This window comes from Vulpes vulpes, chromosome 4, assembly GCF_048418805.1.
Source record: "Vulpes vulpes isolate BD-2025 chromosome 4, VulVul3, whole genome shotgun sequence".
Taxonomy (NCBI): Eukaryota; Metazoa; Chordata; class Mammalia; order Carnivora; family Canidae; genus Vulpes; species Vulpes vulpes.
The window spans coordinates 119224041-119241300 of record NC_132783.1 but is presented as its reverse complement, the minus strand read 5'-3'; the positions used below and the strand labels follow the sequence as shown (position 1 = coordinate 119241300).

General features: G+C 36.7%; 2 protein-coding genes across 2 annotated transcripts in view; one reads left to right on the top strand and one right to left on the bottom strand.

Moving 5' to 3' along the window:
* Positions 1-17260, bottom strand: part of LOC112927583 (sperm-associated acrosin inhibitor-like) — a 124481-nt gene that overhangs the window by 47891 nt on the left and 59330 nt on the right. The gene's annotated exons all lie outside the window — the stretch shown is intronic.
* On the top strand, positions 7-10164 carry SPINK13 (serine peptidase inhibitor Kazal type 13). Its single transcript, XM_026009914.1, has 4 exons — positions 7-76; positions 2326-2363; positions 3024-3151; positions 10116-10164. The coding sequence occupies exons 1-4, from the start codon at positions 7-9 to the stop codon at positions 10162-10164; spliced, it is 285 nt and encodes a 94-aa protein (XP_025865699.1).

The window sequence follows — 17260 nt, the reverse complement described above, 5'->3', positions numbered from 1 at the left end:
GATCAAATGGCTTCCTTTTCCTACATGATCATATTTTTCCTGGTTTCCTCCACTTTGACACATACTGTTTCTTCAGGTAAGCAGACTTACAAGTCTTGGGAGAGAAACCTATGATATTCTTTGAGTTGTAGAAAAGAAAAATAGTCATGTGTGACTGAATGGAAACTGTTTGGCTTGACAATGCAAAGTGGGTATGTATCAATTGGATACCACCATTAGAAAAGGGAGTTACTCTGGAAAATACTCCAATATTTGAAAATGAAATAACATGTTTCTACATAATGCTTGGGTCAAGAAAAACCCAAAGGGCAATTCAAAATTATTTTGGACACAAGGAAAATAAAACAAAATGAGCAAAAGTTTAGGTTTAGAGAAGTGTCACTACCTCCATTCCCCTTTATTCCAACCCCATAGCTATCTTAATGGAACCAAACTCATTGGTTTCTATCTTTCCTGTGTTACCTTTTGCTATCTTTCCTTTGTTACATGGAAACATATGTGTGCACATTGTGTCATTCTCCTACTACCTTATATAAAACATGCTATAGATACCTGATTGCAACTTGCTTTTCTCAATTTACAAATATCCTGAAAATCAGTACATATCAATTCACAGAGATCTCCCTTATTCTTTTACACAATAACATAGAATTTCCTTTGGTAGGTATCACAAAGTTTATTCAACCAGTCTTCTATGGATGGGCATTTAGTTTGTTTCCAACATTTTATGATTACGAACAATACTGCAATAATCTTATGCATATGTATTTTGTATTGTTGGAGGTGTATCTTTAAGGTAAATTCTTAAACTAAAAGATACCTGATAAACTGGAAGAAAATATCTGCAACACAAACCACAGGTAAAGGACTAATATATATAATATATAAGAATACTTAAAATTGAGGGAGAAAATAAAAACCAATCGCCAAATGAGTAATATGCATACATATACAATTCACACACACATACTCATACCCCCAAAATACAAAACTGGCTCTTTAATCTGTAAAAGATATTTAACTTCACTATGAAAAAAAATGCTAATCAAAACTATGCTAAAGGGATCCCTGGGTGGCGCAGCGGTTTAGCGCCTGCCTTTGGCCCAGGGTGCGATCCTGGAGACCCGGAATCGAATCCCATGTCTGGCTCCTGGTGCATGGAGCCTGTTTCTCCCTCTGCCTGTTTCTCTGCCTCTCTCTCTCTCTCTGTGACTATCATAAATAAATAAAAATTAAAAAAAAAAACTATGCTAAAGTACCATTTCTCACCTACCAGAAAGCATTTCCTACATTAAGATTAAAGAGAAATTCAGTTGATCCTTGCATGGTTTCATTTCCTATGTTCAGATGCATTTGAAGTTTATTACTATATATGGCATGCAGTATATATTTTTTTACTTTATTTTATGTCTACTAGATTAAGGTCTTTATTTTTCTTTTTTCATCACTATAGCCAGCTGCTCCTGTCATTAAAAGATCCTATTTTTTAGAATTAGATAAAGCATTCCATTTTTTTTATTCTTTAAAAGATTATATGTTCAATTGGCATAGTCTATTCCTGGAAAGGTTGGTAGACTTCTTGTTTCCTTTGGGAAAAATTTTAAAATATAATTCAAGTTTTCTGTTTGAACTTTGGAAATTCTAACTTTTGGAAAGCTTGAATTTTCTAGACTATTTAAAAGATCATAGTGCAGTAAGATAAGAAAAAGCAGAACTATGATAAGTCTTTTCTTATTTCCTTCTCCCACAGCCAGCTGGCCACCCTCTATCCCCAGGAACCACCAGCATCTTAACACAAACTAGTTTTTCAGAGCCAGTCAGTCTCTCCAGAGCCAAGGAGCACTTAAAGTTTCTGATCATCATTCATAGTCCTCTTTAGTTCAGCATCTTGTTAGGAACTAGCCTAATTTTTTTTACTATATCATATTTAGTAAAAAAAGAACTTTAAAGTACATATACTCATCCCTATTGTAGTGAAGAGGAAACTAAAGCCAACAAAAGTCAAGTGGCTTAAGGAAAATAACGTAGTTTGCAAACTATGCATACAACCTCAATTGGTTTTTACTCTTTTCTCAGTGACATAGAAAATTTACAAATAAAATCAGAACTGTGAAAATGAAGGAAAGAATGAATAAATGAATAGAGTAGTTAACAAAAGAACATCACTCACAAATTCTGTTGTTATAAGTCATTTTGTATACTGATGTGCAACTGAGTAATTAAATTACATTTTTTTATTTAGTTAGTAACTTCAGTGGGTGAAATCATACTCCATGAAGAACTATTTCTTCTAATCTATTGCGTATGTACTTTATCTGCCTGCAGAAATCTTCAAGCCACATGCTATAAATAAATGGCCTAAGGTAAATTTAAATTTCTCAGTTCTGAACTCTGATACTAATCTGATCACTCTCTTCACATGAGAGGCCTAAAATTTCATAGGAGTAAGTAGAACCAAAGTTTTCCATGTGACCTTGAGCATGTATAACCTTTCCAGACTTAGATTTAATCTCATGTAGCACAAACACTATAACAGTAAAATACATATCTGAGCATTAAATGGAATAAGACCTGTTATTTGCTCAAGGTCATGAAGTCCAACAGTGGTAAATACAGGATTTATTCCCTTGTCTCAATATAGAATCTTCACTCTTAACAATTACTTTTGAGCCCCTTCCCTTAGGAGTTTACAAATACATAAATATCTCTACTCATAAACTTCTTAGAATGAGTTCATGGGATTGGGACTCCAAGTTTAACTGAAAAATTTACATTTCAGATTTAAGTGGGGATGATATAATGCTTATGACTTTAAGAGAGGATGGATAAGTCAGTGCATTTTCTGACACTGCAGTCAGCAAAAAAACCTGCCTGACCAAAACCCAGAAGAAATTCTTGAAAAAGATCAATTGAATAGAAATATTTGATATTATTTCCACGGGGGAGCAGAAGTGACAGGACAGAAATAGATGAGGGAAAATCTACCAATTGTTATTCACATGTTATTTTTTTGATATTTGCAGCCTCCATGTAAAATGTACTACTCAGTGGATCCTTCTTATACATCACAATGTCCAGATGTGATATCATATGTTTGTGCTACAAATGGTCACACTTACCAGAATGAGTGTTTTTTTTGTGTTGATCAGTGGTAAGTTCAAAATAAAATGCCTTCTTTTTTTTTGCTGTATTTCCTCACAGAAATATCGAAAATCTTGGCCAAGGAGCTGAATTTACTGATGGATGGGATTTTTATTTAAAATAACCTCTACTGCTCATAAAATATTCGGGACAGACTATATATAAAGAGAAAAGTCCTTCTGAAAAACTTTAGTTAACATTCAAAGTTGACTTGTTAAAAAAAAAAAAGAAAGAAGAGCTTATGTGATGTTTTGGCAGAATTGTATTGGCATATTAGTTGGTATCTATAGATTATATTCAAACAATAAATATAAATCCATTTTTTCAAATCACTCAAAATTTTTAAGAAATTACATTGACATATATATGAATAGTGCCCATAAATATTGCTTGGTAGACATAAATAAATATCATATACAGATACAGGTATAGATATAGGTGTAGATATACACATGAATAACAAAGTGGTTATGTGGTCTTACATAGATAGAATTGACAGTTGACTTATATATTTCTTTGCCCTTCAAATAAGTTCAATAGTAAATTTAGAATAAAAATTAATAATAATCCTTGTGATATATTTTAATTCCATTTGAAGTTGTTTTTGCAAACAGACTTATGTCTTGTTAGTAACTACTTCCATGATCTGTCAGATTTTCTGTGTTGGGAACCCTCAAGACTATCCTCAGGTTTGATGATTTGTTAGAAGGACTCAAAGACTTTAGAAAAGCTGTTATACACATGGTAGCAGTTTATTACAATGAAAGGATATTAGTAAAAACAGCAAAGACAGAAAGCTCAGAGAGTGGAGCCCAGGAGAGAGCAATCACAGGTTCCACTTGACCTTTCCCTGTGTACTTACACAGGCAATGTTTAATCCTCCCAGCTATGATGTGTGACAGTACATATGAAGTATTGCCAACCTGGGAAGCTCACCAAAGCCTTGGTGCCCAGGCCTTTCATTAGAAGCTGGTCCCCTAAGCATGTGGCACATGCATGATTGGTAACTACTTAGTCTCCAGCCATCCCACATTCCCAGAGCCCAAATTGATATAGAGTGGCTCAGGACCACAATAAACAACAATAGGCATTTGCTTGAGCATAAACTATAAGGCATGATCTATGACCTCAGGTTATAAAGTCACTCTTATCAGAAGCGATATTCCAAGGGCTTATGGTTACTTCCCAGCAGCTGATTTAAGCATCTCAAGTCTGTTGAACTACCTCTTTAATGCATATCTTCCCTTAAAAAGAATCTTCATGCACTTCCAGTGCCACATTTCCAACCCACAGGATGTTATTGTTGAGCACTGAAGGAAATGTGAGGTAGAAGCTAGTCCAAAAAAGGAAATATATGCTCATCTTCAGAGGATGGTTGAAATGTCATTTAAATTTATTTATTTATTTATTTATTTATTTATTTATTTATTTATTTATTTATTTATTTATGAGACACACACACACACACACAGAGGCAGAGACACAGGCAGAGGGAGAAGCAGGCTCCATGCAGGGAACCCGACGTGAGACTCAATCCTGGGTCTCCAGGATCATGCTTTGGGCTGAAAGTGGCACTAAACCGCTGAGCCACCCAGGCTGCCCCTGAAATGTCATGTAAAGGAAAAGAACGGAAACTGAAAAAATGGGAATTAACCAAGCATCTACCACCAGTTTCAAAGCAAGATGAATAGGAATTCATGAATGTCATCAGACTACATAGAATAATTAAATTACATTAGCATTTCTTCCTAATAGCTGCTGTCACTTTCTCAGGCATGGCTAATTAGGCAAGACACTTGGAAGTGCCTTCTTAGCTTTCAAAAGAAAGCTAGAGTAGCCATACTTTATTAGACAAACTAGATTTTATATTTAAACCAAAAGCTGTAACAAGAGATGAAGAAGGGCACCATATCATAATAAAGGAGTCTATCCAACAAGATCAAACAATTATAAATACTTATGCCTCCATCATGGGAGCACCCAAATATATAAAACAATAACAAACATAAAGGAATTCATTGATAATACTACAATAATAGTAAGGGACTTTAACACCCCACTTACATGAAAGGACAGATAATCTAAGCAGAAAATCAACAAGAAAACAATGGCTTTGAATGACACGCTGGACCAGATGGATATATATATATATATATATATATATATATATATATATATTCAGAACATTTCCTCTGAAAGCAGCAGAATACATATTCTTTTCAAATGCACATGGAACATTCTTCAGAAGAGACCACATACTGGATCACAAATCAGGACTCAACTGGTACAAAAAGATTGAGATCGTACAATGCATATTTTCAGACCACAACGCTATGAAACTTGAAGTCAACCATAAGAAAAAATTTGAAAAGACCACAAAAACATGGAGGTAAAGAACATCCTATTAAGGAATGAATGGGTCAACCAGGAAATTAAAGAAGAAGTTAAGAAATACATGGAAATAAATGAAAATGAAAACACAATGATCCAAAACTTTTGATATGCAGGAAAAGCAATCTGAGGAAGGAAGTATGTAGCAATATGGGCCTACCTCAAGAAGTAAGGAAAGTCTCAATTATATGACCTAACCTTACACCTGAAGGAGCTAGAAAAAGAACAACAAATGAAGCCTAAAGCCAGCAGAAGAAGGGAAATAATGAGGTTTAGAACAGAAATAAATGATATAGAAACAAACAAACAAAAACAATATTTGTAGAGATCAATGAAATTAGGAGCTGGTTCCTTGAAAAAATTAATAAATTGATAAACTCCTAGCCAGATTTATCAAAAAAAGAGAAAGGACTCAAATAAATAAAATCAAGGATGTTAGAGGAGAAGTCACAACCAATGGCACAGAAATACAAACAATTATAAGAGAATATTATGAAAAATTATATACCAACAATCTGGAAGAAATGGGTAAATTCCTAGAAACATATAAACTACCAAAACTGAAACAGAAAGAAATAGAAAGCTTGAACAGACCATAACTAGCAAAGAAATTGAAACAGAAATAAAAAATCTTCTAACAAACAAAAGTCCAGGACCAGATGGCTTCACAGACAAATTATACCAAACATTTAAAGAAGAGGTAATACCTATTCTTCTCAAACTGTTCCAAAAACTAGAAATGGAAGGAATACTTCCAAATTCATTCTTTGAGGCCAGCATTACCTTGATTCTAAAACCAAAGACCCCACTAAAAAGGAATTACAGGCCAACATTCCTGACAAATATGGATGCAAAAATTCTCAACAAAATAATAGGAAACAGAATCCAATAGTACATTAAAACAATCATTCACCACAATCGAGTGGGATTTATTCCTGGCCTACAAGAGTGGTTCAGTATTTCTAAGTCAATCAACATGATATACCACACTAATAAGAGAAAGGATAAGAATCATGTGATCCTCTTAATGGATGCAGAAGAAAAGCATTTGACAAACTACAGCTCCATTCTTGACAAAAAACTCTCAACAAAGTAGGGATAGAGGAAACATACCTCAGTATCATAAAGGCCATATGTGAAAGACTGTCAGCTAATATCATCCTCAATGGGGAAAAACTGAGCTTTTCCTCTACCATCAGGAACAGAGATGTCTACTCTTGCCATTGTCATTTAATATAGTACTTGGAAGTCCTAGCCTCAGTAATCAGACAAGAAGAAATAAAAGACATCCAAATCAGCAAGAAAGAAGTCAAACTTTCACTATTCACAGATATCATTATACTCTATGTAGAAGAACTAACAGACTCCACCAAAAATTGTTGGAATTGATACACAAATTCAGCAAAGTCCCAGAATACAAAATCAATGTACAGAAACCTGTTGCATTTCTATACACCAATAATGAAGCAGTAGAAAGAGAAACCAAGGAATCAATCTCATTTATAGTTGTACCAAAAACAATAAGATAGATACCTAGGAATAAACCTAACCAAAGAGGTAAAAGAGCTTCACTCTGTAAACTACAACACTTATAAAAGAAATTGAAAAAGACACCAAGAAATGGGAAAACATTCCATGCTCATGGATTGGAAGAACAAATGTTGTTAAAATGTCTATACTCCCCCAAAGCAGTCTATACATTTAATGCAATCCCTATCAAAATACCACCAGCATTTTTCACAGAGCTAGAACAAACATTCCTAAAATTTGTATAGAACCACAAAAGGCTCCAAGTAGCCAAAGTAATCTTGAAAATGAAAAGCAAAGCTGGAGGCATCATGATTCCAGACTTCAAGTTATATTCCAAAGCTATAGTAGTCAAGGCAATGTGGTATTGGCACAAAAACAGACACATAGATCAATGCAACAGAATGGAAAACCCAGAAAGGGACCCACAGCTATATAATCATCTAATCTTCAACAAAGCAGGAAAGAATATCCATTGGAAAAAAGTCTCTTCAACAAATGTTGTTGGGAAAACTGGACAGCCATATGCGAAAAAATTAAACTGTACCACTTTCTTACATCATAAGAAGACATATTCAAAATAGATGAAAGACCTGAATGCGAGACAGTGATCCATCAAAATCCTAAAGGAGAACACAGGCAGCAACCCCTTTGACATCAGCCTATAGCCACTTCTCGATGTCACCATAAACAAGGGAAACAAAGGCAAAAATGAACTACTGGGACTTTATTAAATTTTATCAAGATAAATAGCTTCTGCACAGCAAAGGAAACAATCAACAAAGCTAAAAGGCGACCCTGGAAATGGAAGAAGATATTGGTAAATGTCATAGCTGATAAAGGGTTAGTATCCAAAATCTATAAGGAAGTTATCAAACTCAACACCCCAAAAAAACCCAAATAACCCAGTTAAGAAATGGGCTGAAGACATGAATGGACATTTCTCCAAATAAGACATTCAGAGGACTGACACATGACAGAATGCTCAATATCACTCATCAGGAGGAAAATACAAATCAAAACCATGATGAGATACCATCTCACACTTGTCAGAATGGCTAAAATTAACAATACAAAAAACAGCAGGTATTGGTACAGAGAAAGGGGAACCCTCTTGCACTGTTGGTGGGATTGTAAACTTGCAGCCACTCTGGAGAACAGTATGGAGGTTCCTCAAAAAGTTAAAAATAGAACCACCCTACTATCCAGCAATTGCACTACCAGGCATTTACCAAAGGATAGATAACAACAGATTCAAAGCAATACATGCATTTTGATGTTTATAGATGTTTATAGCAGCATTATCTACAATAGCCAAACTTGGAGAGAACCCAAATGTCCATTGACTGATGAAGGGATAAATAAGTTGTGATATATTTATATTTATATTTATGAATATTACTCAGCCATCAAAAAGAATAAAACCTTGCCATTTGCAACAATGTTGTCTGTGGTGACATGTCTAGTAAGAAGTTGCTCAGCCAAGGTCAAAGAGGTTTCTGCTATGATTTTGGTGGATCACTGACTCATATTTAAGTCTTTCAACCATTTTGAATTTATTTTTGTGTATGGTGTAAGAAATAACTAACTGGAATTTAAATAAAAACATGAAACTTTAAAAAAAGGCAAAAGAGAACAGAAGAGTGCAAGTGTTGGCCAGAATTGATACAGAATCATAGTTCCTATCCTTAAAAGAATCCCTCAAGCTAATCAGTGTAGGATCCTCATAATAACTATAAAGAAAATAGAATGAAAAAGATCTCAGGCTCTTTAGAAGTTTGTGATCTAATCTGGCAAAACGAATATATGCCTAAGAAAATTCATAATAATAGAAAACAGCATTGATTTTGTTCAACCAAACGACATTTTAGTAAAAATCTTGAAATGGTTGAAAGCATTTCGAAAGTCAGATTTTATCTGGAAATATAGATTTCCAACTTATTCTAAAAAATCAAAGTTGTGCTAATAGTAAGCTAGGATTTCACATGAAAAAAAAAAAAACAAATAAACAACAACATCTGCATAGTTGAAGCTGCTCATCCAAATGGAGTTCAGGTACTTCAAACAGTCCCACTTCTCTGTTGTGGTGAGTGAGGCCCCTCCACTTATTTTTATCACCAGCTTGGCTCCTACAAATTAAAATGTTTGCAATCCCTCACTCAAGTGAGTAAATCAGATATACATTAAAGGTCAGCCTGACGGGCAGCCTGGGTGGCTTGGCGGTTCAGCCCTGCCTTCAGCCCAGGGCCTGATCCTGGAGACCCAGGATCAAGTCCCATGTCAGGCTCCCTGCGTGGAGCCTGCTTCTCCCTTGGCCTGTGTCTCTGCCTCTCTGTCTCTCTGTTTCTCATGAGCAAATAAATAAAATCTTTAAAAAAAAAATAAAGGTCAGCCTGAGATGGGGGTCAGGGTGGGGAGTCTTTTGAAAGAAACTAAGTTTAAAGGATTCTTTTTTAAAAATGCAAGAAAAAATAGAATGGGCAATTTATACAGGGCTTTCTGCTGGGAAAACATTTGCAATTGAGAAAATATGCAAATATCTTTAAGGAAATAATAAAGAAAAAACTGTTTGAAACGAATGTTATATATTTAGGGCACAGTAATACATAGGGTGGAGAGTTAGACAGAGGCTAGCCTTCTGGGAAAGATACAAACCAGGATAAGGAGAATAGACTGTAGTCTATGAGCAGTGCAAACCTGGTGAAAATGTGGACAGACTGTGAATAATTATGCTTTGCAGTCTTGCTAAAAACAAAAAACAAAAACAAAAACAAAAAAACAACCTGGCATTGCTACTTTGAATTGAAAGGTATCAAAATGGGAATGAGTTAGGGAATGGAAGAGTCTCTTTTGAAAGACTTCACAGAACACCTTTTTGAATAATTAAGATATAGAGGAGAAATGTGGGATAATAGGCAGGAAAAGACATGGGTATAAAGGGAATTGTAAAGCAGCTCCCTTTCTTGGGACTACATTTGGAAGATGAGAGAATGTGAAGCAGTACCCACTTTCCTTCTGATACTAATCTCCTTTTTTTTAAAATCTCTTCTCTTTAGGGAATTTGGTCTTCATATTAAATTTTATAAATATGGAAAATGTGGATAATGAGTTAACAGAGTGCTACACTTGTTTATTCGTTTCACTACATAATGCTGAAAATTATTTCTTTGGAATTTGAGGGCGTATGATAAATAACACATCTATGTTACACCCAAATTTGGAAAAAAAAAAACCCTGAAAACAAATGGAGAATCAACTGACACATTTATTACAAATAAACATAATAATGAAAGAAGTGGTATTTACTCCTGTGTAGTGGTCGTTTAAGATAAGCTTTCATTTTGCTTGCGTCTAACATCTGTCATCAAATGATATTACACTCCCCAAATTAAACTTACCCCAAAGTGCAGGCTCCCTGCACTGTGAGATCCGACCCTGCCCCACTAGTCTCACCCCAAGACATGAGCATAAGAGAAAACATCTCACAGGCACATACAAAGAGCTTTTTGAGAATTTTTGCCTCATATTCATAAATGAAGTTCACCTTCATTAGAGGAAAACAAATGGGGACGCCTGGTGGCTCAGCGGTTGAGCACCTGCCTTCTGCCCAGGGCGCGATCCTGGAGCCCCGGGATGGAGTCCCACGTTGGGGTCCCTGCATGGAGCCTGCTTCTCCCTCTGCTTGTGTCTCTGCCTCTCTCTCTCTGTGTGTGTCTCTCATGAATAAATAAATAAAATCTTTTAAAAGAAAAGGAGGGATCCCTGGGTGGCGCAGCGGTTTGGCGCCTGCCTTTGGCCCAGGGCGTGATCCTGGAGACCCGGGATCGAATCCCACGTCGGGCTCCCGGTGCATGGAGCCTGCTTCTCCCTCTGCCTGTGTCTCTGCCTCTCTCTCTCTCTCTCTCTCTCTCTGTGTGTGTGTGTGACTATCATAAAAAATAAACAAATAAAAGGAAAACAAATGTTCATATGCTAATAGAAGGGGGGAGAAAGGGCACCAAGAACTTCTGGGGCGGGGGGGGGTATGTTTTTGAGAGGAAGAGTAGATACCATTTGACACCCTAATTTTAGCATTTTTAATCCATATTCCATTCCACTGTTTCTACTATATCGGTCAATAAATCTGTTTTTCTTTTTTGTTTAATTTGTCTTATAAGCTGTCACTTTTAACTGAAAGATCTTGGCTAATTCAGGGAGATGAAGCTATTATATATCTGAGGCTGGGGAAATGAACGGCTTCAGTGGGCTCTGTACCATTGTTGCCACTAGATGTCAGCCGCACTCTTCTATCTTAATCTGACCAGTTCTTTAACCGGAAGGATTCCCACAGCTCTGCTTTCTCCATCTCCTTTCCAGCTAACACACAGCTCAGTTCTGCAGGCAATGGGGACTTTGTCCTCATACATCATCCTCCTTCCTTCCCCAAGGCCCTTGGTCAGTAGGATCCATCAGAGTGGATCTCTTTGGAGCTGGGGAAATAGTTTCAGGTCTGACCATTTTCTCAAAGAGTCTCCTAAAATATAGATCTTCTTGCTAATTTTGAACATCTTGTGTAATTTAACATTATTTTTTTTCAAATTATTTATTTATTTATTCATGAGAGAAAACAGAGAGAGGCAGAGATATAGACAGAGGGAGGAGAAGCAGGCTCCATGCAGGGAGCGGCATGCAGGACTTGATCCCTGGACTCCGAGATCACATCCTAAGCCAAAGGCAGATGCTCAACCGCTGAGACACCCAGGCTTCCCAACATTATTTTATTTCATCTTCCCATCTCTATTTTCAAAAATAATAGAAGGCAGAACAAAGAAATGGAACAGTAGAACAGTAACTCCACCAAAATAAAAATTAAGGAATGGAAATGAATTACCCTCTAGGCAGGGGAGTCGACGTGAGATAAATTTGGTAAGAGAAGCAAGATGTGGACATAGTTATGTATTTCTTTCTAGCCTGCCCATCTGACCTGGACAAGCTACATTTAGGTAGTATGCATTGTAAAGTGTGTAGATATAACCTTAATTCATAGAAATATTTGCTTAGCTGATGAATCTTTTTTTAAATATTTTATTTATTTATTCATGAGAGACACAGAGAGAAAGAGAGAGGTAGAGACACAGGCAGAGGGAGAAGCAGGCTCCATGCAGGAAGCCTGACGTGGGACTTGATCCTGGGGCTCCAGGATCACGCCCTGGGCCGAAGCAGGCGCTGAACCGCTGAGCCACCCAGGGATCCCCCGATGAATCTTTTTAATAAATATATGGGCACTACTAGGACTGGTAGATTCCTTGCATCGATGCAGTGGTGGTAGCAGCCAGGAAGCAGGCAGAGAGGCTCTCTTTCAGCTCTAACAGGTAGACGAAATCTATGGCCTTCTCCCCTGAAGGGTGCTCTGCAAAGGGGCCCTCGTTCACTCACACAACAGTGATTTCAACTAAAGGACATTGAGTCATGTGGGAAATAAAGTGGATAAGATTGTGTTCAATATTTCACAGTTTCCTCTTCTAATTGAAGTTAAATTCAATCTAAAATTATGATGTTTAAATTCCAATGAGGTACACTTTCTTTTTAAATTCCCTGATATAAAACAGATGATTTCTTCTCAATGCTGGATGAATTCTGTTGTAACTCTACCTTGTGACTAACAATGTGGAATCTTAAAACTATTCATTGATTTGGCAATTATTTGTGGAGTAGTTCTTACTCTGCAATGTACTGAGGTGCTAGTAGAAGCAAACAAACAAGGTGGGCAAGATCCTGTTCTTATGGAACCTGCATCCCAGTAGTGAGAGATGAATAATGTGCAAATAAAAGAATAGGCAATAAGAGGTAACAATAAATGCTGTGATTAAAATGAATAAAACAAGGTCATATAATAACAAATGAGGCACATAGTAGAAGTTTAGTAAGTAGACACTAAATCGATGTTTGAGACCATAAACTCCTAGACACATACTCTACTTGAAGTCACCAGAAGGAAAGTTTATAATAGGAAATAATAAGACAAGAGAGACACATGGAATAAAGACCATCTAACTAAGAAAAAAAATAGATGAAATAATTTTGTAATCCAATCTTACATAGAATTCATTGCAAAACATGTAGTCTAATCAGAGAGGACATATGCTGGAGCCTGACTGATTTACAAGTTGACTCCTTTAAGGAAAAAGCAGCCATTTTATATAATCCTGGAATTGGAAAAAGTTGAATCCCTTAATAGGCTGGATATGCCTATGGCCATCACATTAGCTCTTCTCTCTGCACCATTGATTCCCTGGCTCTTCTAGAATGGCTCCTTGTCATCATTCAGCTGTCTGTCCTCATCATTCAGGCTCTGAGAAGCCTTCTCTAATCATGCAGTGTAATTTTTCCTTATTTCCATATTATTCTCTATTCTAATACTATGATACATTTTCTTTTAAACATTTATCAAAATATGAAATCATCTTACTATATTTTTTGTTATTTTTCCTTTTTTTTTTTTTTACTTTACTAGAAAGGAAGTTCTGAGTAGAGACTTTGTCTACCTTATTTCTCTCTGTAACTCCAGTGAGGATGACACTGACCAGAATAGCAAAGGGAAATGGTGAAGTTGATTATGACTTGTGTCTCACTGTTATTAAGTAATGTTGTGTTAATATGTCAGGGTCTAGAGAACCTAAGGGATTATATATACTGTAAAGGAAATATTAAAGAAGCTGGTCTGTATCATCTGGAGAAAAAGGACTTTGACAAGACCTTCCAGAGCTGCCTTTGCATATCTGAAGGTATAGACTTGAAAAGAGAGCAGTCTCATTTTATTGGGCTATGCTCTGGATAACTAGAAAGCCATAAAGAGCCATACAGAAATGGTGTTCTGTTCAATATATGATGAAGAACTGCTGAGAAGGCCAAACGGACCAAACTTCAGTGATCTTTCTTGGTAACAAATCTTTGTATTGGACATCATAACCTTACAGAAAATTGGAGTAAATCCTTAGTTCTCAGTGTAGAAGAAAACACTAACAAATCTTTAGATGTTGTTTAATGTTTGTAAAATAATAAGTAAACTATGGCAAATTAAGTTTGGAGAAAATTGAGTTAAAGTACTGCAGAAAATTTAATAGAGCCTTTAATAAAATAAAGTGCATTGTAGATCCTCCCAAAAGAAATAGTGTTCCCTTCAGTGCAGAGCGCAATAGACATGATTTTACCAATAGGAGCTAGAGGCTGTTGTGTGAGATCACATAGAAAAATGAACCAACAGGAAAAAGAGTTGTTAGCATTCATTTACATCATTTTGTCCCACAATTGAAACTATTTGGCCCCAATAATTCAAAGAAAATTAAATAAAACGAAAGCATCAGATCCCTGGATGTGCTAACTCCTTGTTCCCACAAAAAGCAAGGAACAAGGTTCTGCCAGACACAAGATCAAGATGCAAATATCCAGATCTCTAGGTCATTGGGCCCCAGTGCACATAAGGGCATGAACATCAGTGAGGTCTACATTGAACAAGAAGGAGGAGGAGGAAGAGGAGAAAGAGAAGGATGAAGGAAGAGGAGGAAAAGAAGGAGGAGGAAGAGGTGAGGGAGAAGGAAAAGAAGAAGAAGAAAAAGAAAAAGAGGATGTGAAGGAGTGAGACAGGGAAGGGAGAGGAGGACAAACAAAAGGCAAGAGCTAGTCCACCCAAATCCAGACCATCGATTTTTATATTATCACAAGAAGACCTTGAGGATGTTGAATAGAGAGTGTGATGGGTGCCCAAAGTGAAGGAATCCAGAGGCTTGGGGATGGGCTGATGCAGCAATTAGGAGGAAAATACAGAATTAAATAGTAGAGTTCCCATTTCTTCTCACCCATCTCCAATCCCCAGCCTTATTTATCAGTTGTACATATTAGTGTTTCAAGGAAGGCTTTTTAACTTGAAATCCTGAGCACCAATCTAGGTCAATCTCTCTACATGTGAGAGAAGCAGGAAGCACAATGTAGAGAAGGGACTGTCACAGCATTACACCTTAGATAGATGAAGGTGGAGGGATGAGGAAGGAAGACTTGTCCCCTGACTCTAGATCATCCTCTCTCCCCATGGGACCCTCCTTCTTTCCAGATGATCCTCACACATGAAAAGGCTACACAGTTTGATCCAGTGCTCAGCTCCTCCTGCCTGCTCATTTAAAACATCATCTATCCTTCTTGGCTGCTCTGACTCCACCAGTTTTACTCCTATTATTCCAATTTCCAATGTGTCTCCAAATCTACCTCTTAGATTTAGATGTAAAGGCAGTACATCAGAGTTATTAAAAATCCTTGGCTTTTAACCTTAAATGAGCCATCCTTCTAAGTCACTGTTGCCTCCACTGAATAACAGGATAAATAACCACCCAATGTCATAAGATTGTTTTAAATCTTAAAGGAGAATGCGCACACCAAATGTAGCACAGTTCCAGCACATAGTATGTGCATAACATATGTTTAACTTTTTTGTTGTACTTTTCCCTCCTTACAGTCATTATTCTATACCTGATCACTGCCCAGACATGGTGCTGGCTTCCTCATTTCCCTCCAGCCAACTGATTGAGAACCTCTTTATTCAGGTCCTGCATCGATTTAATTCTACCACCATTTCTAACCTTCTGATGGGTCACCTTTCTCTCCCTGTGGCACCTTGAATCCTTAATACTCTCAAATTTTTCTCTTCTTTGATTTTTATGTTTTCCCAAGTTAGTTCTCGTCTGCCTTCCCTAGAATGGAGCCATGGTCATAGTTTGACAAGGCTTCAAGCATCCCCTCCTCCCTTGCAAGAAGGCTAGGAAGAATAAAGACACATTCCCCCGCCTGGACGGATGTTTTTTTGTCTTCTCCAGCTTCACCTTTCAACTCCAAAGGATCCTCCCTCTATAATTCATGGATCATTGTGCAACCTAAACATTTCTTCTCCACGTAAACATTTCTTCTCCCCAACTAAGCAACCTACACCTGATCATTTGACCTCAATTTTCCTCACCTTTTTAAATCCAAAGAACTTTATTTCCAACAATCTTTTATCTGCTTTATATCTAGATACACCCTGAGATTATCTCAGCCCCACCCCTGAGAAATTAATCTGACATTTTGCTTACTAACCATAGCCTTCATAAACAATTGTTCATATTCCCCACACCTAGTACTACTACCAAGTTCACACGTATCCTGAACTTTGACCTCTAAACCTTTAACTACTCACACCTTGAGTAGACTACAAGTATGTTCTTGAACACTTGACTCTTTTCTGAGCCTACAGCCATCTTTATGGTTCGCCTCCAGTCTCTGATGAACACACTTCCTATCCAGAAAGTCACTCTTTTTTTTTTCATTTCTTACTCAGTGTCATAATATATTTTAGGAGAAATATTCAGCATGGTACTGATTGAGCCTGCAAAAATCTAATACTAATTTGGTCTAGTGGCCATTAATTTTTATAACCATTGTTAACTATTTGACATTCTCACATTGATATCTATACCAAACCTCTCTATTCTTCTCCAGCTTCCAGACCAACCCAATTTTTCTACTGTAAAAGGCAACCCGAAAACTTAACAGCCAGGGCCAACCTTACAATGGTGATTGTGCAACTTTAAGTATACATGTTAAGCTCTGGATGTTTTAATTTCCTCATCTGTAACAGAAATAATATTTACCTGCCAGAGTGGCTTTGAGTATTGAATGAGAGTATATATACATATAATCTCGTGTGTGTGTGTGTGTGTGTGTGTGTGTATCAGAGTGCCAAGATCATAATTAGAGCTTCATACATGGTAGCTAGAATATGGAATGTGATCTTCGGAACAATTTACAGTTTTTTTCCAGTTACAGTTTTCTATACTGACTGTAATTAGCCATCCTCCACCATGTATGTCAAATTCTTTCTTGTTCTGTTTTGTTGTAAGACAGTTCCAGTCTATCCTAGACCTTGCTAAAGCCTTAGCTTCTTTCATTTCCCTCCTCTCTTTGACTGTCAAATGTCTGAAAAAATTATAATGCTATTCTCTACCTCACCCTAATCTCCCTTTGAACCCATTCCCATTCCTCTTTGCTAAATACATTTTCTAACTGCAACAAAGACACCTCTTCTTGAAACATAATGGCTTTTTCTCAGAATTAATTGTCTTCAAACTATCATAGCAAACAATAAAACTTATAATGAAGTGTCTTTATTATGGCATTCACTTCTTTTCTTTCCCAT

Coding starts and splice junctions, on each gene's coding strand:
- SPINK13 (XM_026009914.1), top strand. CDS start 7: ATGGCTTCCTTTTCCTACATGATCATATTTTTCCTGGTTTCCTCCACT. Junction 2,364..3,023: donor CTATAAATAAATGGCCTAAG/GTAAATTTAAAT, acceptor TGATATTTGCAG/CCTCCATGTAAAATGTACTA. Junction 3,152..10,115: donor TTTTTTTGTGTTGATCAGTG/GTAAGTTCAAAA, acceptor TCTTCTCTTTAG/GGAATTTGGTCTTCATATTA.